The 23,324-nt window shown below is 50.6% G+C and overlaps 1 protein-coding gene across 1 annotated transcript in view; it reads right to left on the minus strand.

The window, feature by feature from the left end:
- ITFG2 (integrin alpha FG-GAP repeat containing 2) overlaps window positions 1-23,324 on the minus strand; it is an 819,025-nt gene that overhangs the window by 658,662 nt on the left and 137,039 nt on the right. The window contains exon 7 of the mRNA XM_086952820.1: window positions 844-938. Within this exon, the coding sequence (XP_086808946.1) occupies window positions 844-938 (95 nt within the window). The remainder of the gene's footprint in view (window positions 1-843; window positions 939-23,324) is intronic.

Here is a 23,324-nt window from a genome sequence, read left to right on the forward strand (position 1 = left end):
GGCTGAGAGTCCATATACTCATTGAAAAGCAAAGCACATTTGTAATGTTTCTTATTTTTTATAATGACAGCATCACTAGCAAGCTCTTAAGACAGAACGCTCTTGATGCCACCCACAGAAGCGGTGGAGAAAGAATTCTGACGACTAAGACGAGATCTCAAATTGGATATGATTATTATTGCAGGGCTCATTTTGGTGCTCAAACTTGTAGGCAGCAATATCTTATTTGACCGACATAACAGGCAAGCCCTTATGTACTATTCCATCTTCACCTTTTAATAGGGTGGTCAAAAAAGGTGGTCAAGTTAAATGTAGCACTACCTACAACAGATTGTTTCCTATTTTTGACTTTTAAGACCATTTTGGTCAAAGTTTTAAACCAATATGAGCTCATCACCCCCATCCCACATCATAATAGAATCGCACCTTCTACAGGCCTGCATATTCTTACACAGGTGTGGTGTCTTCTGCAAGCAGCAACTACCATCACCTCATCATACAGGCAGAAAACAAATCTCCTTTTCAGTTGGCCAAAGCGAAAACATGAGGCCCCGCTGTCCCTTAACTGGGTACATAGACCATCAAGCCCCCATAAGACACTTCAAAACATGATAGCGAAACTGAAAAAGAAGAAAGCGATGGACATAGGATTGACAGAGATAAGAAAGGGAAGAGGGGACAGTAAAGCAAAGAATAGGATATTATATCATGCGGGGTACTTGGACTGCGCTCAACAACCCATGAAAGTTGTTTAGAAGCACGGCGAAGACATGAGAGGAATACTACCCAATCTTATGACATGGCAAACTGCCAGTCCTGATCCAGTCCATTGACTTAACTTACCGTGGCTGATGCTGCCTATCAGATGCGTAGACACGTTCTTGTTATGAATCCGCCCGGAGGTCTGGTGAAGGACAACATCCCGGAGTGACGCCTCCCTGGAAGGTAAGGAGCAGGAAGGAAGAGACAAAACTGGACATTATCATCTCACAAAAGCAAACCTTGTGAGGCACATCTGATTGACAGCAGAAGAGAGAGAACATATAAGTATGCAAAGCTGCAAACAGAAGACATCACAGTAAGCATAAAAAGTCATTTTTAGGTCCCGTGTTTGGCAGCGCATGCGCCACGTGCGCTGTCTCAGCGAGACCTAAAGTAATGTGTATGTTGGCTTAAACTCCATGTAATTTGTTTTTCCTCTTGCGATTGGTTTACCTGTGTCGTTGCTGTTGTTATCTAGCTTTCGATTGGCTGTTGATCCTATGCTAACTTCCGTGTAGTCCTGAGGCAGCGGCGCCTAACTACAGTTCCCGTACGCTCTGCTCGCACTTGTTTTAATTGCGTGCAGTGTGCCGCGTTTGTTTATTTATTTTGGAGATCATCCCCTGCATTTGTAACTGGAGACTCTCCTTTGTGGAATTAGCCTTTGCAACTACAGCGGCAGCATTGCATGCCGGGCCTCCACGCTTTATGTTTGCCATAAATCACCTCGTCTCCCTGGGGCACCCCCACCGCCTCCCACAAGTTGCAGCTGCTCCGATAGAAGAATGCTAACAAGAGGATTTTAGAGGGACGGTGGAAGCATTTACAAATAACAATTTAAGAAGAGCCCTTTTTTGACAATTAAAATGCTTGAATAAAAAAAAATTTTGGCGCATTCGCTCATCCGGTAATATTGGTGCTGGGCCGCTGAACTGTTCACGTAATCAAAAGTGGCGCAAACGGGCACATAGATGCCAGCGTCCCTTAAAAGCACACTTCCGAGCTGTTTCAGGAAGACCCTTGCTAAACCCAAGCTAAACGTGGTATCAGACTCGGGCTGGAGAGGAAAGACTATCCCCTCGGTGAAGTAAGCGCCGGACAGCGGTGCGGGCTTCAGTGAGCGCTTCCGAGGTCGCTCGGCTCTGCAGCCCAATAGGGCCCTCTCTCAGGACTGCGGCATTTCGGATGACCAAATCCGACACTTTCTTGCGAGATATTTTTTGGGGAGACAATAGCCACCAGTTTGCCGAAGTGTGGTGTCTGTGCCTTAAGGTCATTCAAATGATGTTACCAGACTGCAGATAGCTGTACAATTGTGCATACGTTTTCAAGCACTGTTCTTGGGATAGCAACATTCTTTCAGATTCTTTCTGCTAGACGGCGTCTCTTGAGTGCTGGGAGCTTCGGTAGGTCTCTTTTGATGTAATTGGAGTGTCAAGGTACCCTGTTGGGTACATACACTACTCTTACACACACTCACACTCCCTCGGGCTCACACACACGCACATTCGTTCAATCTCACACAATCCCACACTCTCGCACACACTCTCCCTCACTCTCTCGCACACACTCTCCCCCACACACACTCCCATTCTGACTGACTTCACGCCTGTCCCAAACACTTCAAGAAGCAAAACTCTGAACACCTGAGAAATCGAGGCTGAAGTCCAGGGAACACATTAAAAAAAAAAGAACAAAAGTTTTCTAATTGTAAATGAGCCTTGGGTGGGCCAGGGGAGGGCTTAGCCCACTTGACCTACCTCTAGAACCGGCCCTGGCCCAGAGCCCCTCCACTTCTGCAGTGCGCACTCCAAAGCATTATCACTTTAGTTTTGTAGTGCCTTGTGCTTGCTTCAACCCGGCATAAAGGGAGCTTGGAACGATTCTTATTAACCCGCACGCATGCATTATTGAGAAGGAGTGAATGGATTGATCCAGTAATCCCCTCTGTTCAACACCTTTCCATGCAGCGCAAATGTTTATCACAACTGCCAAATTGTTAATGTGTTTTCTCTGCTGTATTCATTTAAATTAAGCATTATATTGAGGTTTAATTAACGCAAATGTTAGTTTGAGGTAAAAAAAAAACAAAAAGTGGAGAAGATGTGGAGTAACAACCAGAGCTACCAAAAGGTCGGCTCAACATCCTGTGATTCTGGGCAAATCATGTAATCTCCCCGTGCCTGTAAATAATGCATGTGACCTTGTGTGGTGTAATTGGTGCGCAGATTTATCTGCCCACTGACGCAGAGCGTGAGAGTCCAAGGTAACTGGGTATTCAATGTATGAATGCAATAACATCTGGTCACTGCTACAGTGGAAGCGTACGAGGGGAGCCTCTCACTGCTAGTATCAGAGCTGAGGTATGAATGCAGTAACTTCTGGCCCCTGCTGCAGCGTGAGGGAGGCTCGATAGGAATATAGACACCACATCAGTGCTCGTTGGTGAGCACTGCTTGGTTAGGTGAGCAGTGACTCCTCCACCGCACCCCTCTCCTCACTTCACTTTGATAACTGCTGTTGTGGTGTGAGCAATACAGGTACATGTTCAGTGGCACCTTGTCTCTGGTGTAGTGTTGTGGGGCAAGGCGTGGTCCCGTCACTGCTTGTCACTGCTGCACTGTGAGGGCCTAGGCAGTTTCAAATAATTTGCACATGGGCGCCCCACTGCCCTGTCAGTTTTGTAGTCCGCGAGTGCGTGACACACCCTCTGCTGCCATATGAGGAAGCCCCCTGTACAGTGATTCGCATTCACTGCAGCAGTGAGGGAGGCAAGGGATGGGTGCAGTGCAGTGCGGGTGCCAGGGGGGGGTGCAGTAGCCTCACTGCAGCAGAAAGGGAGGCAAGGTGCAGTGCAGTGAGGACCATCTCCACTACAGCAGTGAGGGAGACGAAGGATGGTGCTGTACAGTGCAAGCTACTTAGTTCTTCATTGTCATCAGTTTGGTAATTTGGGAAAATGTACGTGGATACCTTATCGCAGGGGTGTCGTGTGTACGACAGTACGGCACACCTGCAAAACTTTCTGGTTACCCACTGAATCTTTAAACTAGTTTTGTTTAGAATAAATGTATATACCTTTGTCGTGTCTAAATCTAGAAAACCGGTTACAGGGAAATCTTCCTGGTACTAAGTTAGCAACCCCTGCCTTGTTGGTTCGATACTATGCAGAATGACTGTATAGTGGCCAAATAGCCTGCTCAGAATGGGTACATAATAGATTATGGGCCCCAAAAAGAGTCTTAACTAGATTACCCTGCAATAGGTCTCGCATTTACGCGAGTTTGAGCTATTGGTATCGCAAATAACAATGCCTTTTATTTTTGTTTTTAAAACATAAATAAAAGGCATTGTCATTGACAATGCCAATAGCTTAAACTCACGTTATTGCAAGACCTATTGCAATTCAAATGCTTGTTGGGCTTGTGGTTTGTAAGAGGCCCCTCCAACCCATCAACGCTTTTATAGGAGACACCTGGACCTACATTTAAATATTACTCCAAACTCCCCACCCTCACCCCTTAGGTGACCTGATAAGAGAATGCGTAAGAATGTAATACTGCACTCTCAGGCTTTTATTTTAATACTGCATTCATTCAGGAAGTCTCGGTCTGGGTTCCCATCATTTAAACCAAATGGGAGAGGCTACCACAGTATTCTGAAAAAAGAAAAATCCAGGACTATTGAGCTGCGACCTTGGTGATGTGGGGACAAATGGTAAGCTTACCACCGCAAGAATGCCCACTTTCAAACATGATCATATATGGTGGAAACAGCAAGATTGTCAGGACATCAAATACAAAAATATTTACAAGCTAAGAATTTAAATACGTGGTTATGCTGAAAATGTGGCATGGATTCGGTCCTGCTGGACACCCCTGATATACGTTCTTGAAGGGGGCAGCTGTGCTTTGTAGCTCTCCCTCCCCACTGCTAAGCCCCTAAGTTTGGCTTTGCTCATAAACCGTGACTGTGCAGCCTTTCTGACACAACTGCTGTGGAGGTGGGCAGCTGATCTCTTTAGGAGTGCTTACGCCTCCTCGCTCCTGCAGCTCATCACAGCTCTTCTCAGGAGAGAATGTTCTTAAATGCATCCATAAATTATACCAAAAAACATTAGCTAAGCCGCAAAGAGCCCGTTTTCCACTCAAGGTCACTGTGACATTACAAGCCGCTGCTCCTGCTGCATGAAGCAGCTAGGAGCATCTCCCACAGAAGCATCGGACTCCTGGAAACAGGACAAAGCGTGATTGGAGCACACTCTGCAACACATTTCATCTCACTGGTAACCAGCCTACGTGCTTATTTCCTTAAAACAAAATTCCATTCCAACCAAAATGTTCATAAAATAGAATATATCACTGTTAATCAGCTATCCCTCACAGCACCTGCGCCACTACACATTTCATGTACAGTTTTTGGCATCATTAATAGCACAGACTCAAACCGAGAAAACTTGCCCATCACGATTTAATCTTGCGAGTATAGAATCCTCAATTAGCCCCTTATAAATTGCCTGTTCTTGGAAAAACTGCCTTTTTTTCTCCTTACAAAGCATCCAGGCCATGTGTAGCACCTTTCCCTCTCTGCTTATTTACGAATTCAGAGGGCGTCCTCCCTGCTCCGCACAACCTCTTCCAATAACACTGGTTGCAGCTAATAATGTCTTAATGCTTTGAAAGAGGGGCTCAGGAAAGACACATGGACATCTTCATTGTTATTTAAATGGCTATCGGGTTACAAAGACAGTTGTCTCTTCTTTCACTACATGCATCTATGATGTGACAATCACTAATCCGATCTTAAATATAAATTCCTCAGATGTTAGACAGGCATCTTGTCAAGATCATTTTCTGTGCCCAGTAAATTTTCTGATCAATATAAGCAGGTCCCATCTCATTACAATATATTATTTGCTAATACTGTGATGGATCAGGGTTTTCGCAAAAAAAGAATCCTGCTCGAATTAATAGCCCTATAATATATACTAACAGTAAGTAGTTATAGAAAACTAACGTACACCCAACATAAACACAGGGCAAATTGCTTTGCGCATGCATGAACTAACACGTAAATAATATATGAAAGAGTTAAAACTGTAAAAATAATGTGGTTTGAAAGAAACAAGAAATGTTGCATGACTAGGCCACATGTGCATCAGTAGTTGCATGATGCATCCTGCTTTGATATAATAAATGATGCCGCTTTTGCACCAAGCTTATGCTAGGTAACATTAATGGGGAATAATATCAAGGTGGGTGGTAAACAGTGAAGGTTTCATTATCACATAATTAATAAATGTTCATATTTCATTTGCTTTAGTGTGCTGGATGAAACTCCATGTTGTCTAAAGTTGGCTAAAGTGGGAGGGGTAAGCTGAGGAGTGAATCAGAGCTGTCAGAGGCAAGATAGACCCGCTGTGCACCGCAGTAAAAATTAACGAGTTGAAGGACAAAATTATGACTGACTGCCAAAATGATGACCAAGTCGTGGGACTGGAGACATGTTCTGCCGATAATATTAAATTATGAATAAAAGACTGTCTAAATGTAACATGTCTAGAATCGTGAAAACGAGCTGAGAACCAAACCCTGCGAAAGAATGTAGAATAATAAATTAGCTGAATCGTAGGTGAAGTCACAGTGGTGTGACAACACCACCTCCGAAACCCACCAATTATCTGCTTAGATTTTATTAATGTTTCAGTTTAGGAGGGATGGGCATGAAGATTTTAGGGTATAATTGGGGTGCCATTAGGGGTGTGGTTTAGGCTTAGGCTGGCAGGAAAGAAAGAGGGGAGATGCATCGTTGTCCGTCGGTTTGCAGAGGGGCCTAGCTGTTCCTTACCGATCCTGTTCCTGTCCTTTATCTTTGTTCCCCGATTCTAGATTTGGTGAACCCCCACTATCTCCTAGGCCGAGGGAGTAGTTTTCAACAAAGATTTTACTTAAAAATGTATTTTGTCTCCAAAAACTTTTGTCTCTTCACCTATCCACACCACCAATGATATACTGATATGTATTATTTAGAGGATACTATCGTCTCTTCATCTATCCCGTCGATAGGTGCATTTTGATTCACATTTGAATTTTGCTGAAACTTTTGTCTCAATCTATTCACTCCTTCATTGCATAAAAGTCATTAATTGGGATGAGTTTGTATTTATTTGATGTTGCATATGTTTTTCTCTTTATTAAGAAAAAGCCTTATTAACTTTACCGAGTTCCTGAGATCATTTTATTGACTAAGTGGTTGGTTAGTTAGTATGATCACTGCCATCAACTATTCAACTAATTGGTCCATCGACCAAATGGAAGGAAAGTTGATGTAAAAGTTAGTTAATATGTCTCATTTGAATCTATGAAAGAAAAGAATTGAACGTACATATAAATTGACCCCAGCGCATCAGGGATTCTGGGTGAATGTGTTGGGGCCATTGTAGTATGATGTTATTGAGTATTGATCCCTGCTCAATTATTGGTGACGCGCTGGATCAATACTGTATGAAGTATTATCTGTAACAATGATTGGCAGACATGGCCAAATGCATCATATGGATCTATTACCCACAGGAGTCTCTGCTGAAAGACAAGTTTAGCCAGAGTCTTGTCTAAAACAGTACGAGTCTGAGAGCTGCCACCTTTTTCCGCCTTTAGCTCCCAGATCCAGTCTCATAAAGTTGAAGTTTGGGAACTGCAATAGCTCCTTGAAAACCTGAGTCACATCGTAGAGGCGGGCAGTACTTGTCTAAGCAATAATGCAGCATCAATCACAAACCCTCCTCACTGGAGAGGCAGGTTGGTACCAATGTATATACCCACCTCCAAACTATCCAACAAGCCAGAGATGACCCAACTGCAAGCAAGGCGCAACACACAGCGCTGGGACCCGGATGCACTATACATGACGCCACAGACAACGGAGACTCTGAAGGAAACACAGGTCTGGATAGACGGCAGCCCAGACATCAACAAAGCTATGAAGCGTCACTAATAGCAGACGATGCGCTATACAAATGCCAATAACTTATAATGGTGGAGGTTTCATATTTGAAGTCTTCACTAACCGGCTTCCCTCTAGAGTGCACTCCAGTACATCCACAACATGTGCTACAGAAAGTGCACTCCTATTGAAAGTCTCCCTAGAAGTGCACCCAAGTGCCGTCAACTGGAACAAGTTTCACATGGATACTTAAAAACACATCTGTTTTTTCTTCCAAATGAAATATGCACTGATATGTTTGCTAAGATCTTCCACTGAAGCAGAGCAGCTTCAAGACCCGAGCTAAGAGGGCAATGGGCCAAGGGCCATTTTTGAAGGCCCCCATGAAAGCGATCATGTGCCTACTTTTACTTCTCTACAGCTGTGCTCGAACTCACTCCCCTCCGCGCACCTCACTGGTCCGTTTCGCCACCCTGTACCTCTCCTTCATCTACTTAATCTCTCTCTCAACCTCCTGTATCTTCACCTCACTGCTCTATTTTGGGCTCAATCCTGAGCCCTCTTGTTCTACCTTTGTCTCCCCTACTTCACTTACTACCGTACTCCTTTCTCACATTTCTCTAGCACAATCACTTTTTCCTTGTAATTACCTCCACTCTCATCTCTCTGCCGCTTTATTACTCATTCTATCTTACCCCTCTCTAATTCTCTCTTTATACATCCCTCTGCCTCATCTGACTATCTCTCTTGCTGCTCTCGATGCCTCATTCTGTCTGCTTCATTCTCACCTCCCTTTCTTTCTCTCCCTCACCTTTGACTCTCTACTTCACTTCTGTACCCTGTAAACCTCACCTTTCTTCCATTCGCCCCATCCTCTCTGCCTTTCGCGCTGCTTCGCTGCTCTCTTCAGCCGACCTACATGGCTACACCTCACTTTTTGTTTTGCTCTTCTACCTCACAATTTTCTCTACCTTGTATTTCTCTAAACTTCACTCACTACCTTATTTCTTTAACTGTCTTCCTCGAACGCTAACTTGCATGTCTTTTCACTTTAGCCTCTCTGCCTGACACCTCTATGTATCCCACCCTCTCCCAACTTTTCTGACTCCCCGTCTCTACATTTCCCCTTTACCTCACTATAAAACCATAGCTAGCTCTCTACCACCTCTTTCTCGGCCTACTTCACTGCATCCTTTTTTAGGATACCTCTTTGCCTCGAGTCTCTTCCCACCCACTGCACAAATATTTCAACCTCACCCCCTTTCTTCATCTAGTTTACCTCTCTCACTATACCAGTCTTTTTACCTCTTTGTCCATCTGTGCTTTTCTCTTCTTCTCTCATTGTTCTTATTGTATAGCTCAGGAGTCTCCAACCTTTTCTGTTATAGGAGCTACTTATGTTGAATGAAAATCATCCTGAGCTACTACAATACACACGATTACATTAGTGCCACCAAATAAAAGATACAAGCAGTGGTCACTTCAGTTCATCAGGCATAGTTGCCAACAATAATGTAAAAAAAGGCTTTATCCATATAGAATACCTGTATATATGTAATACATAAAAGGCATAGCTGCAATGCCATCGACACCATGGTCATCATATTAATAATGAATCTCTCCAACGCCACAAGATTTTACACTCAAATATCAGCTTTAACTATATTTTGGAAATTTGACCACATCAGATCAAAAACTCAGAGAACGTATGCATTTTCATGTTGAATATAGGCTTTGCAATTTTGGTATACATTCATTACCTGAACCAAACAAAAGCTTCTAATTTAATAGGATGAGGTGAACATAAGAGGGCCACTTATAGGTAGCTGGAGAGATACCTGTATCTCACAAGCTACTCGTTGGAGAAGCCTGGAGAGAATTGAAGAAATAGAAAGAAGGACGGAGCGACAAGAGAAGGAGAACAAGCATTGGTAATGCATTAGTTTCACCTATGTAATGAATAAAGAGCTGTTTACATCAATCATCTTCCAGGAGAAGGAAAGAGCTCACTGACAGATAACACAGGAGTGGAGAAGATGTTGTGCAGCAGCCAGAGATGCTGACTCAAGAGCTGGGGATCCCATTCAAGTCTCAGCAACACAGCGCAACATCCTGTGATTCTATGCAAATCTCTTAACCGCTGCGCGAATTCCGCTGCGGTCTGAAAGAGTGGGCAGGGCGCGTCGGCCAACGGATGTGCGCAGCAATAGCCAGGTAGTGCTTGCGACGGCCGTTGGCCGACAGAAGCAGCGAACGGGTTAATCTCTCCTGCTGATAAAATATGTATGCTGCAAGAGTAAAAGGCAAACCATTATGAAAATATAGTTCCACCAAAGCAGATGTTAACAGTATTTATGAGGTGGGAAACTGAAAGAGAAGCAGACGAGGAACAAGCATTGGTAAATGCAGGAAAATATGCTACAGCCAATAGAAATGAAAGAAGGGTAAGTGGCACGCACAGGAACCAATGAGAAGCCAGGAAAGAGAGGAGGCGGTATGAAAGTCCCTTTTAAGTTTATATTAAAAACAATTGATTTCTAAAGCACAGCGCAAGCCCTATGTAGGCAAGACCTAAAAGGTCAGATTTCAATTCGTGGAGCGGTGATAATCGCTAGAACAGCGTTCATTTCCATTATTGCCACAATAATACCAAACACGAAGAGGTATTTAATCGAAATGATATATTCCCAGTAATTAAAGTTACAATTATAAACGTTATGTACATGTGTCTTATTCTAAAAGTATACATATCGTCCATTAAACATCCAGCAAGCCGAGTTTACCATGTCTTTCCCACAGTAGGGGTAACACGCTGGCTAGAAAGTGAATTACGGAAAAAATATTGTTGATACAAGACCAAAATAAATCGAGTTTCCAGCGCAAAACAAACGGATTTATCAATGCTTCAAGCCGTTTTATTTACTGGCTAACGCAAGGCAGCGTGAGCTTTTGGGAGATTTTGCGTGCCCCGTTTCTGAAAGTTTAATATCCAATAGCATTAGCTAAGCATGTTTATCGTCACGAGGGTTTGAGTTAGCAGGAAATGTAAAATAAATCCAAAGTTTTCCCAAACAGGATCTATAAAAAAAAAAGCTTTAAAAGGGTCTTCATTTAAGCAAACCAAGAGTGAAAAGCTTCACTTTTGTATTAAAATGTGCGAACACTTCATCCCTTGAAATGAATGGGACCTGCATGCGTTGAAAGACGTATACAATACTAACTTTATTGTAAGGGGTGAGTCCTGAGAAACCAGCTTACCGAACAACCTGCAGCTAGCCAATTGCTAAAACAATATTTTCTTGTACAGCTTGAACGTGGGGTCCGGGCGCCACCTGGTGGTAGGTGGGTGGTAGCTGTCTGTAAAGTCAGCGTCAACCGTAGGACAAGCAAAGAACTGGAGAGCCAAATTATCATATTAAATCTCAAGAGAAGTACTTTGGAAGGGGGCGTAGGGAGAGTCCCTCACCATTTACAATGCCATCAGAGCAAACTCCTCTCTCTGGGCCTTTCGGACAAAAACGTGAGAATTGTGCACCCCGCCTATTCACGAACATTCCCAGTGGTTCGCCTGTAAGGCTGCATTGTTGGTCCAAACAGAGTTTGATAGAAATGAGGCGCGAGTGTCTATTGCTGAATCGGGAGGGACCAATCAGAGCACCCCGTTGACGACTTGTGAACGCAGAGCTTGGGCATAAATCTGTCTGGATGGTAGCCGCAGACCATCACCACGATGCGGGGTGTAATACAGGAAGCACAAGCACTGAAGGTGAGCCAAACCCAAGCTGTTCTGTGCAGATGGGACAAGTAGTAGAGTTGAAAGTCCTGCTCCATACCCCTACAACTCAAGGACAGGAGACACGCCGTGGGGTGCCCCGAAGGTGGTTATTCGAGCTAAAATGATACCCTTGGCTGGTGGAACACAGGCTTAAAGAGAACACTTAAAAGGACCAATCGCTATGCAGCCATAGATTCCCCTGTGGGGCCTGCCTGGCTTCAGGAAGAAGGCCTGTACTAAGATGGCCTGAGGGCGTCTGTTGATGCTGGGGGCAGCTTCCACTCTTTTGAGGAAACCCGACTACAAAGAAGGGTAGTGTTTATTTAATACATATTAGGGTCCCGTGGGACCCAGACTGTGCGGTGGCCGCCTGGGGCGGAATGGAGTATGGTTTGTATTAAATATAACGTTTAGCCAACACCGCCCGCTTTAAACGGAACCAGTTTAACTTCTTTTACATGACACACCTTACTCCCACGGCCCCAGCTAGCCACGTCCACCTTGTTAATAACTAACTTTTTTCCTTTGACCTGGTTTTGTTGGATAAGTACAGAATACTGGCTTGTACTTGTACCTATAGTAGGATCCATGGCAATCCAATCCTAATTTGTGTGTGCTGGAGGGCTCCAACTGCGGGATAGAGGGAGGGGCGTTGGTATCACATATACATTGTGTGTGCTGGGAGGGCTCCTGCTGCCATGGGGATGGAGGGAGGGGCGTAGGTATCACATATAAAAGGTGTGTGCTGTGAGGGCTCCAGCTGCGGGATGGAGGGAGGGGCGTAGGTATCACATATAAAAGGTGTGTGCTGTGAGGGCTCCAACTGCGGGCTGGAGGGAGGGGCGTAGGTATCACATATAAAAGGTGTGTGCTGGGAGGGCTCCAGCTGCGGGATGGAGGGAGGGGCGTAGGTATCACATATAAAAGGTGTGTGCTGTGAGGGCTCCAGCTGCGGGATGGAGGGAGGGGCGTAGGTATCACATATAAAAGGTGTGTGCTGTGAGGGCTCCAACTGCGGGCTGGAGGGAGGGGCGTAGGTATCACATATAAAATGTGTGTGCTGTGAGGGCTCCAGCTGCGGGATGGAGGGAGGGGCGTAGGTATCACATATAAAATGTGTGTGCTGCGAGGGCTCCAGCTGCGGGATGGAGGGAGGGGCGTAGGTATCACATATAAAATGTGTGTGCTGTGAGGGCTCCAGCTGCGGGATGGAGGGAGGGGCGTAGGTATCACATATAAAATGTGTGTGCTGTGAGGGCTCCAGCTGCGGGATGGAGGGAGGGGCGTAGGTATCACATATAAAAGATGTGTGCTGTGAGGGCTCCAACTGCGGGATGGAGGGAGGGGTATAGGTATCACATATAAAAGGTGTGTGCTGTGACGGCTCCAGCTGCGGGATGGAGGGAGGGGCGTAGGTATCACATATAAAATGTGTGTGCTGGGAGGGCTCCTGCTGCCGCTGGGAGGGCTCCTGCTGCCGCAGTGAGGGCTCCTGCTGCCGCTGGGAGGGCTCCTGCTGCCGCAGTGAGGACTCCTGCTGCCGTGGGGATGGAGGGAGGGGCGTAGGTATCACATATAAAATGTGTGTGCTGTGAGGGCTCCAGCTGCGGGATGGAGGGAGGGGCGTAGGTATCACATATAAAATGTGTGTGCTGTGAGGGCTCCAGCTGCGGGATGGAGGGAGGGGCGTAGGTATCACATATAAAATGTGTGTGCTGTGAGGGCTCCAGCTGCGGGATGGAGGGAGGGGCGTAGGTATCACATATAAAAGGTGTGTGCTGTGAGGGCTCCAGCTGAGGGATGGAGGGAGGGGCGTAGGTATCACATATAAAAGGTGTGTGCAGGGAGGGCTCCAACTGCGGGATGGAGGGAGGGGCATAGGTATCACATATAAAAGGTGTGTGCTGTGAGGGCTCCAGCTGCGGGATGGAGGGAGGGGCGTAGGTATCACATATAAAATGTGTGTGCTGTGAGGGCTCCTGCTGCCATGGGGATGGAGGGAGGGGCATAGGTATCACATATAAAATGTGTGTGCTGTGAGGGCTCCAGCTGCGGGATGGAGGGAGGGGCGTAGGTATCACATATAAAAGGTGTGTGCTGTGAGGGCTCCAGCTGAGGGATGGAGGGAGGGGCGTAGGTATCACATATAAAAGGTGTGTGCAGGGAGGGCTCCAACTGCGGGATGGAGGGAGGGGCATAGGTATCACATATAAAAGGTGTGTGCTGTGACGGCTCCAGCTGCGGGATGGAGGGAGGGGCGTAGGTATCACATATAAAATGTGTGTGCTGTGAGGGTTCCAGCTGCGGGATGGAGGGAGGGGCGTAGGTATCACATATAAAATGTGTGTGCTGTGAGGGCTCCAGCTGCCGCTGGGAGGGCTCCTGCTGCCGCTGGGAGGGCTCCTGCTGCCGCTGGGAGGGCTCCTGCTGCCGCTGGGAGGGCTCCTGCTGCCATGGGGATGGAGGGAGGGGCATAGGTATCACATATAAAATGTGTGTGCTGGGAGGGCTCCTGCTGCCGCTGGGAGGGCTCCTGCTGCCGCAGTGAGGGCTCCTGCTGCCGCAGTGAGGGCTCCTGCTGCCGCTGGGAGGGTTCCTGCTGCCATGGGGATGGAGGAAGGGGCGTAGGTATCACATATAAAATGTGCGTGCTGTGAGGGCTCCTGCTGCCATGGGGATGGAGGGAGGGGCATAGGTATCACATATAAAATGTGTGTGCTGGGAGGGCTCCTGCTGCCATGGGGATGGAGGGAGGGGCGTAGGTATCACATATAAAAGGTGTGTGCTGTGAGGGCTCCAGCTGCGGGATGGAGGGAGGGGCGTAGGTATCACATATAAAAGGTGTGTGCTGTGAGGGCTCCAACTGCGGGCTGGAGGGAGGGGCATAGGTATCACATATAAAATGTGTGTGCTGCGAGGGCTCCAGCTGCGGGATGGAGGGAGGGGCGTAGGTATCGCATATAAAATGTGTGTGCTGTGAGGGCTCCAGCTGCGGGATGGAGGGAGGGGCGTAGGTATCACATATAAAATGTGTGTGCTGGGAGGGCTCCAGCTGCGGGATGGAGGGAGGGGCGTAGGTATCACATATAAAAGGTGTGTGCTGTGAGGGCTCCAACTGCGGGATGGAGGGAGGGGCATAGGTATCACATATAAAAGGTGTGTGCTGTGACGGCTCCAGCTGCGGGATGGAGGGAGGGGCGTAGGTATCACATATAAAATGTGTGTGCTGTGAGGGCTCCAGCTGCGGGATGGAGGGAGGGGCGTAGGTATCACATATAAAATGTGTGTGCTGTGAGGGCTCCAGCTGCGGGATGGAGGGAGGGGCGTAGGTATCACATATAAAAGGTGTGTGCTGGGAGGGCTCCTGCTGCCGCTGGGAGGGCTCCTGCTGCCGCAGTGAGGGCTCCTGCTGCCGCTGGGAGGGCTCCTGCTGCCATGGGGATGGAGGGAGGGGCGTAGGTATCACATATAAAATGTGTGTGCTGTGAGGGCTCCAGCTGCGGGATGGAGGGAGGGGCGTAGGTATCACATATAAAATGTGTGTGCTGTGAGGGCTCCAGCTGCGGGATGGAGGGAGGGGCGTAGGTATCACATATAAAATGTGTGTGCTGTGAGGGCTCCAGCTGCGGGATGGAGGGAGGGGCGTAGGTATCACATATAAAAGGTGTGTGCTGTGAGGGCTCCAACTGCGGGATGGAGGGAGGGGCGTAGGTATCACATATAAAAGGTGTGTGCTGTGAGGGCTCCAGCTGAGGGATGGAGGGAGGGGCGTAGGTATCACATATAAAAGGTGTGTGCTGGGAGGGCTCCTGCTGCCGCTGGGAGGGCTCCTGCTGCCGCAGTGAGGGCTCCTGCTGCCGCTGGGAGGGCTCCTGCTGCCATGGGGATGGAGGGAGGGGCGTAGGTATCACATATAAAATGTGTGTGCTGTGAGGGCTCCAGCTGCGGGATGGAGGGAGGGGCGTAGGTATCACATATAAAATGTGTGTGCTGTGAGGGCTCCAGCTGCGGGATGGAGAGAGGGGCGTAGGTATCACATATAAAATGTGTGTGCTGTGAGGGCTCCAGCTGCGGGATGGAGGGAGGGGCGTAGGTATCACATATAAAAGGTGTGTGCTGTGAGGGCTCCAGCTGCGGGATGGAGGGAGGGGCGTAGGTATCACATATAAAAGGTGTGTGCTGTGAGGGCTCCAGCTGAGGGATGGAGGGAGAGCGTAGGTATCACATATAAAATGTGTGTGCTGGGAGGGCTCCTGCTGCCGCTGGGAGGGCTCCTGCTGCCATGGGGATGGAGGGAGGGGCATAGGTATCACATATAAAATGTGTGTGCTGGGAGGGCTCCTGCTGCCGCTGGGAGGGCTCCTGCTGCCGCAGTGAGGGCTCCTGCTGCCGCTGGGAGGGTTCCTGCTGCCATGGGGATGGAGGAAGGGGCGTAGGTATCACATATAAAATGTGCGTGCTGTGAGGGCTCCTGCTGCCATGGGGATGGAGGGAGGGGCATAGGTATCACATATAAAATGTGTGTGCTGGGAGGGCTCCTGCTGCCGCTGGGAGGGCTCCTGCTGCCGCAGTGAGGGCTCCTGCTGCCGCTGGGAGGGCTCCTGCTGCCGCTGGGAGGGCTCCTGCTGCCATGGGGATGGAGGGAGGGGCGTAGGTATCACATATAAAATGTGTGTGCTGTGAGGGCTCCAGCTGCGGGATGGAGGGAGGGGCGTAGGTATCACATATAAAATGTGTGTGCTGGGAGGGCTCCTGCTGCCGCTGGGAGGGCTCCTGCTGCCGCAGTGAGGGCTCCTGCTGCCGCTGGGAGGGCTCCTGCTGATGGGGATGGAGGAAGGGGCGTAGGTATCACATATAAAATGTGTGTGCTGTGAGGGTTCCAGCTGCGGGATGGAGGGAGGGGCGTAGGTATCGCATATAAAATGTGTGTGCGGGGAGGGCTCCAGCTGCGGGATGGAGGGAGGGGCGTAGGTATCACATATAAAATGTGTGTGCTGTGAGGGCTCCAGCTGCGGGATGGAGGGAGGGGCGTAGGTATCACATATAAAATGTGTGTGCTGTGAGGGCTCCAGCTGCGGGATGGAGGGAGGGGCGTAGGTATCACATATAAAATGTGTGTGCAGGGAGGGCTCCAGCTGCGGGATGGAGGGAGAGGCGTAGGTATCACATATAAAAGGTGTGTACTGTGAGGGCTCCAGCTGCGGGATGGAGGGAGGGGCATAGGTATCACATATAAAATGTGAGTGCTGTGAGGGTTCCAGCTGCGGGATGGAGGGAGGGGCGTAGGTATCACATATAAAAGGTGTGTGCTGTGAGGGCTCCAGCTGCGGGATGGAGGGAGGGGCATAGGTATCACATATAAAATGTGTGTGCTGTGAGGGCTCCAACTGCGGGATGGAGGGAGGGGCGTAGGTATCACATATAAAATGTGTGTGCTGGGAGGGCTCCAGCTGAGGGATGGAGGGAGGGGCGTAGGTATCACATATAAAATGTGTGTGCTGTGAGGGCTCCAGCTGTGGGATGGAGGGAGGGGCGTAGGTATCACATATAAAATGTGTGTGCTGTGAGGGCTCCAGCTGCGGGATGGAGGGAGGGGCGTAGGTATCACATATAAAATGTGTGTGCAGGGAGGGCTCCAGCTGCGGGATGGAGGGAGGGGCGTAGGTATCACATATAAAATGTGTGTGCAGGGAGGGCTCCAGCTGCGGGATGGAGGGAGGGGCGTAGGTATCACATATAAAAGGTGTGTGCTGTGAGGGCTCCAGCTGCGGGATGGAGGGAGGGGCGTAGGTATCACATATAAAAGGTGTGTGCTGTGAGGGCTCCAACTGCGGGATGGAGGGAGGGGCGTAGATATCACATATAAAAGGTGTGTGCTGTGAGGGCTCCAGCTGCGGGATGGAGGGAGGGGCGTAGGTATCACATATAAAAGGTGTGTGCTGTGAGGGCTCCAGCTGCGGGATGGAGGGAGGGGCGTAGGTATCACATATAAAATGTGTGTGCTGTGAGGGCTCCTGCTGCCATGGGGATGGAGGGAGGGGCATAGGTATCACATATAAAATGTGTGTGCTGGGAGGGCTCCTGCTGCCGCTGGGAGGGCTCCTGCTGCCGCAGTGAGGGCTCCTGCTGCCGCTGGGAGGGCTCCTGCTGCCGCTGGGAGGGCTCCTGCTGCCATGGGGATGGAGGGAGGGGCGTAGGTATCACATATAAAATGTGTGTGCTGTGAGGGCTCCAGCTGCGGGATGGAGGGAGGGGCGTAGGTATCACATATAAAATGTGTGTGCTGTGAGGGCTCCAGCTGCGGGATGGAGGGAGGGGCGTAGGTATCACATATAAAATGTGTGTGCTGTGAGGGCTCCAGCTGCGGGATGGAGGGAGGGGCGTAGGTATCACAAATAAAATGTGTGTGCAGGGAGGGCTCCAGCTGCGGGATGGAGGGAGACGCGTAGGTATCACATATAAAATGTGTGTGCAGGGAGGGCTCCAGCTGCGGGATGGAGGGAGGGGCGTAGGTATCACATATAAAAGGTGTGTGCTGTGAGGGCTCCAGCTGCGGGATGGAGGGAGGGGCGTAGGTATCACATATAAAATGTGTGTGCTGTGAGGGTTCCAGCTGCGGGATGGAGGGAGGGGCGTAGGTATCACATATAAAAGGTGTGTGCTGTGAGGGCTCCAGCTGCGGGATGGAGGGAGGGGCATAGGTATCACATATAAAATGTGTGTGCTGTGAGGGCTCCAACTGCGGGATGGAGGGAGGGGCGTAGGTATCACATATAAAATGTGTGTGCTGTGAGGGCTCCAGCTGCGGGATGGAGGGAGGGGCATAGGTATCACATATAAAATGTGTGTGCTGTGAGGGCTCCAACTGCGGGATGGAGGGAGGGGCGTAGGTATCACATATAAAATGTGTGTGCTGGGAGGGCTCCAGCTGAGGGATGGAGGGAGGGGCGTAGGTATCACATATAAAATGTGTGTGCTAGGAGGGCTCCAGCTGCGGGATGGAGGGAGGGGCGTAGGTATCACATATAAAAGGTGTGTGCTGTGAGGGCTCCAGCTGCGGGATGGAGGGAGGGGCGTAAGTATCACATATAAAAGGTGTGTGCTGTGAGGGCTCCAACTGCGGGATGGAGGGAGGGGCGTAGGTATCACATATAAAAGGTGTGTGCTGTGAGGGCTCCAGCTGCGGGATGGAGGGAGGGGCGTAGGTATCACATATAAAAGGTGTGTGCTGTGAGGGCTCCAGCTGCGGGATGGAGGGAGGGGCGTAGGTATCACATATAAAATGTGTGTGCTGTGAGGGCTCCTGCTGCCATGGGGATGGAGGGAGGGGCATAGGTATCACATATAAAATGTGTGTGCTGGGAGGGCTCCTGCTGCCGCTGGGAGGGCTCCTGCTGCCGCTGGGAGGGCTCCTGCTGCCATGGGGATGGAGGGAGGGGCGTAGGTATCACATATAAAATGTGTGTGCTGGGAGGGCTCCTGCTGCCGCTGGGAGGGCTCCTGCTGCCGCAGTGAGGGCTCCTGCTGCCGCTGGGAGGGCTCCTGCTGCCATGGGGCTGGAGGAAGGGGCGTAAGTATCACATATAAAATGTGTGTGCTGTGAGGGTTCCAGCTGCGGGATGAAGGGAGGGGCGTAGGTATCGCATATAAAATGTGTGTGCGGGGAGGGCTCCAGCTGCGGGATGGAGGGAGGGGCGTAGGTATCACATATAAAAGGTGTGTGCTGTGAGGGCTCCAACTTCGGGATGGAGGGAGGGGCGTAGATATCACATATAAAAGGTGTGTGCTGTGAGGGCTCCAGCTGCGGGATGGAGGGAGGGGCGTAGGTATCACATATAAAAGGTGTGTGCTGTGAGGGCTCCAGCTGCGGGATGGAGGGAGGGGCGTAGGTATCACATATAAAATGTGTGTGCTGTGAGGGCTCCTGCTGCCATGGGGATGGAGGGAGGGGCATAGGTATCACATATAAAATGTGTGTGCTGGGAGGGCTCCTGCTGCCGCTGGGAGGGCTCCTGCTGCCGCAGTGAGGGCTCCTGCTGCCGCTGGGAGGGCTCCTGCTGCCGCTGGGAGGGCTCCTGCTGCCGCTGGGAGGGCTCCTGCTGCCATGGGGATGGAGGGAGGGGCGTAGGTATCACATATAAAATGTGTGTGCTGTGAGGGCTCCAGCTGCGGGATGGAGGGAGGGGCGTAGGTATCACATATAAAATGTGTGTGCTGTGAGGGCTCCAGCTGCGGGATGGAGGGAGGGGCGTAGGTATCACATATAAAATGTGTGTGCTGTGAGGGCTCCAGCTGCGGGATGGAGGGAGGGGCGTAGGTATCACATATAAAATGTGTGTGCAGGGAGGGCTCCAGCTGCGGGATGGAGGGAGACGCGTAGGTATCACATATAAAATGTGTGTGCAGGGAGGGCTCCAGCTGCGGGATGGAGGGAGGGGCGTAGGTATCACATATAAAAGGTGTGTGCTGTGAGGGCTCCAGCTGCGGGATGGAGGGAGGGGCATAGGTATCACATATAAAATGTGTGTGCTGTGAGGGTTCCAGCTGCGGGATGGAGGGAGGGGCGTAGGTATCACATATAAAAGGTGTGTGCTGTGAGGGCTCCAGCTGCGGGATGGAGGGAGGGGCATAGGTATCACATATAAAATGTGTGTGCTGTGAGGGCTCCAACTGCGGGATGGAGGGAGGGGCGTAGGTATCACATATAAAATGTGTGTGCTGTGAGGGCTCCAGCTGCGGGATGGAGGGAGGGGCATAGGTATCACATATAAAATGTGTGTGCTGTGAGGGCTCCAACTGCGGGATGGAGGGAGGGGCGTAGGTATCACATATAAAATGTGTGTGCTGGGAGGGCTCCAGCTGAGGGATGGAGGGAGGGGCGTAGGTATCACATATAAAATGTGTGTGCTAGGAGGGCTCCAGCTGCGGGATGGAGGGAGGGGCGTAGGTATCACATATAAAAGGTGTGTGCTGTGAGGGCTCCAGCTGCGGGATGGAGGGAGGGGCGTAAGTATCACATATAAAAGGTGTGTGCTGTGAGGGCTCCAACTGCGGGATGGAGGGAGGGGCGTAGGTATCACATATAAAAGGTGTGTGCTGTGAGGGCTCCAGCTGCGGGATGGAGGGAGGGGCGTAGGTATCACATATAAAATGTGTGTGCTGTGAGGGCTCCTGCTGCCATGGGGATGGAGGGAGGGGCATAGGTATCACATATAAAATGTGTGTGCTGTGAGGGCTCCTGCTGCCGCTGGGAGGGCTCCTGCTGCCGCTGGGAGGGCTCCTGCTGCCGCTGGGAGGGCTCCTGCTGCCATGGGGATGGAGGGAGGGGCGTAGGTATCACATATAAAATGTGTGTGCTGTGAGGGCTCCAGCTGCGGGATGGAGGGAGGGGCGTAGGAATCACATATAAAATGTGTGTGCTGGGAGGGCTCCTGCTGCCGCTGGGAGGGCTCCTGCTGCCGCAGTGAGGGCTCCTGCTGCCGCTGGGAGGGCTCCTGCTGCCATGGGGATGGAGGAAGGGGCGTAAGTATCACATATAAAATGTGTGTGCTGTGAGGGTTCCAGCTGCGGGATGGAGGGAGGGGCGTAGGTATCGCATATAAAATGTGTGTGCGGGGAGGGCTCCAGCTGCGGGATGGAGGGAGGGGCGTAGGTATCACATATAAAATGTGTGTGCTATGAGGGCTCCAGCTGCGGGATGGAGGGAGGGGCGTAGGTATCACATATAAAATGTGTGTGCTGTGAGGGCTCCAGCTGCGGGATGGAGGGAGGGGCGTAGGTATCACATATAAAATGTGTGTGCAGGGAGGGCTCCAGCTGCGGGATGGAGGGAGGGGCGTAGGTATCACATATAAAATGTGTGTGCAGGGAGGGCTCCAGCTGCGGGATGGAGGGAGGGGCGTAGGTATCACATATAAAAGGTGTGTGCTGTGAGGGCTCCAGCTGCGGGATGGAGGGAGGGGCATAGGTATCACATATAAAATGTGTGTGCTGTGAGGGCTCCAACTGCGGGATGGAGGGAGGGGCGTAGGTATCACATATAAAATGTGTGTGCTGGGAGGGCTCCAGCTGAGGGATGGAGGGAGGGGCGTAGGTATCACATATAAAATGTGTGTGCTGGGAGGGCTCCAGCTGCGGGATGGAGGGAGGGGCGTAGGTATCACATATAAAAGGTGTGTGCTGTGAGGGCTCAAGCTGCGGGATGGAGGGAGGGGCGTAGGTATCACATATAAAAGGTGTGTGCTGTGAGGGCTCCAACTGCGGGATGGAGGGAGGGGCGTAGGTATCACATATAAAAGGTGTGTGCTGTGAGGGCTCCAGCTGCGGGATGGAGGGAGGGGCGTAGGTATCACATATAAAAGGTGTGTGCTGTGAGGGCTCCAGCTGCGGGATGGAGGGAGGGGCGTAGGTATCACATATAAAAGGTGTGTGCAGGGAGGGCTCCAACTGCGGGATGGAGGGAGGGGCGTAGGTATCACATATAAAATGTGTGTGCTGTGAGGGCTCCAGCTGCGGGATGGAGGGAGGGGCGTAGGTATCACATATAAAATGTGTGTGCTGGGAGGGCTCCTGCTGCCGCTGGGAGGGCTCCTGCTGCCGCAGTGAGGGCTCCTGCTGCCGCTGGGAGGGCTCCTGCTGCCATGGGGATGGAGGAAGGGGCGTAAGTATCACATATAAAATGTGTGTGCTGTGAGGGTTCCAGCTGCGGGATGGAGGGAGGGGCGTAGGTATCGCATATAAAATGTGTGTGCGGGGAGGGCTCCAGCTGCGGGATGGAGGGAGGGGCGTAGGTATCACATATAAAATGTGTGTGCTGTGAGGGCTCCAGCTGCGGGATGGAGGGAGGGGCGTAGGTATCACATATAAAATGTGTGTGCTGTGAGGGCTCCAGCTGCGGGATGGAGGGAGGGGCGTAGGTATCACATATAAAATGTGTGTGCTGTGAGGGCTCCAGCTGCGGGATGGAGGGAGGGGCGTAGGTATCACATATAAAATGTGTGTGCTGTGAGGGCTCCAGCTGCGGGATGGAGGGAGGGGCGTAGGTATCACATATAAAAGGTGTGTGCAGGGAGGGCTCCAACTGCGGGATGGAGGGAGGGGCGTAGGTATCACATATAAAATGTGTGTGCTGGGAGGGCTCCAGCTGAGGGATGGAGGGAGGGGCGTAGGTATCACAAATAAAAGGTGTGTGCTGGGAGGGCTCCAGCTGCGGGATGGAGGGAGGGGCGTAGGTATCACATATAAAAGATGTGTGCTGTGAGGGCTCCAGCTGCGGGATGGAGGGAGGGGCGTAGGTATCACATATAAAAGGTGTGTGCTGGGAGGGCTCCAGCTGAGGGATGGAGGGAGGGGCGTAGGTATCACATATAAAATGTGTGTGCTGGGAGGGCTCCAGCTGCGGGATGGAGGGAGGGGCGTAGGTATCACATATAAAAGGTGTGTGCTGTGAGGGCTCCAACTGCGGGATGGAGGGAGGGGCGTATGTATCACATATAAAATGTGTGTGCTGGGAGGGCTCCTGCTGCCACTGGGAGGGCTCCTGCTGCCGCAGTGAGGGCTCCTGCTGCCGCTGGGAGGGCTCCTGCTGCCATGGGGATGGAGGGAGGGGCATAGGTATCACATATAAAATGTGTGTGCTGTGAGGGCTCCAGCTGCGGGATGGAGGGAGGGGCGTAGGTATCACATATAAAATGTGTGTGCTGTGAGGGCTCCAGCTACGGGATGGAGGGAGGGGCGTAGGTATCACATATAAAATGTGTGTGCTGTGAGGGCTCCAGCTGCGGGATGGAGGGAGGGGCGTAGGTATCACATATAAAATGTGTGTGCTGTGAGGGCTCCAGCTGCG

This window comes from Lissotriton vulgaris, chromosome 1_2 (assembly GCF_964263255.1).
Source record: "Lissotriton vulgaris chromosome 1_2, aLisVul1.2, whole genome shotgun sequence".
Lineage (NCBI taxonomy): Eukaryota > Metazoa > Chordata > Amphibia > Caudata > Salamandridae > Lissotriton > Lissotriton vulgaris.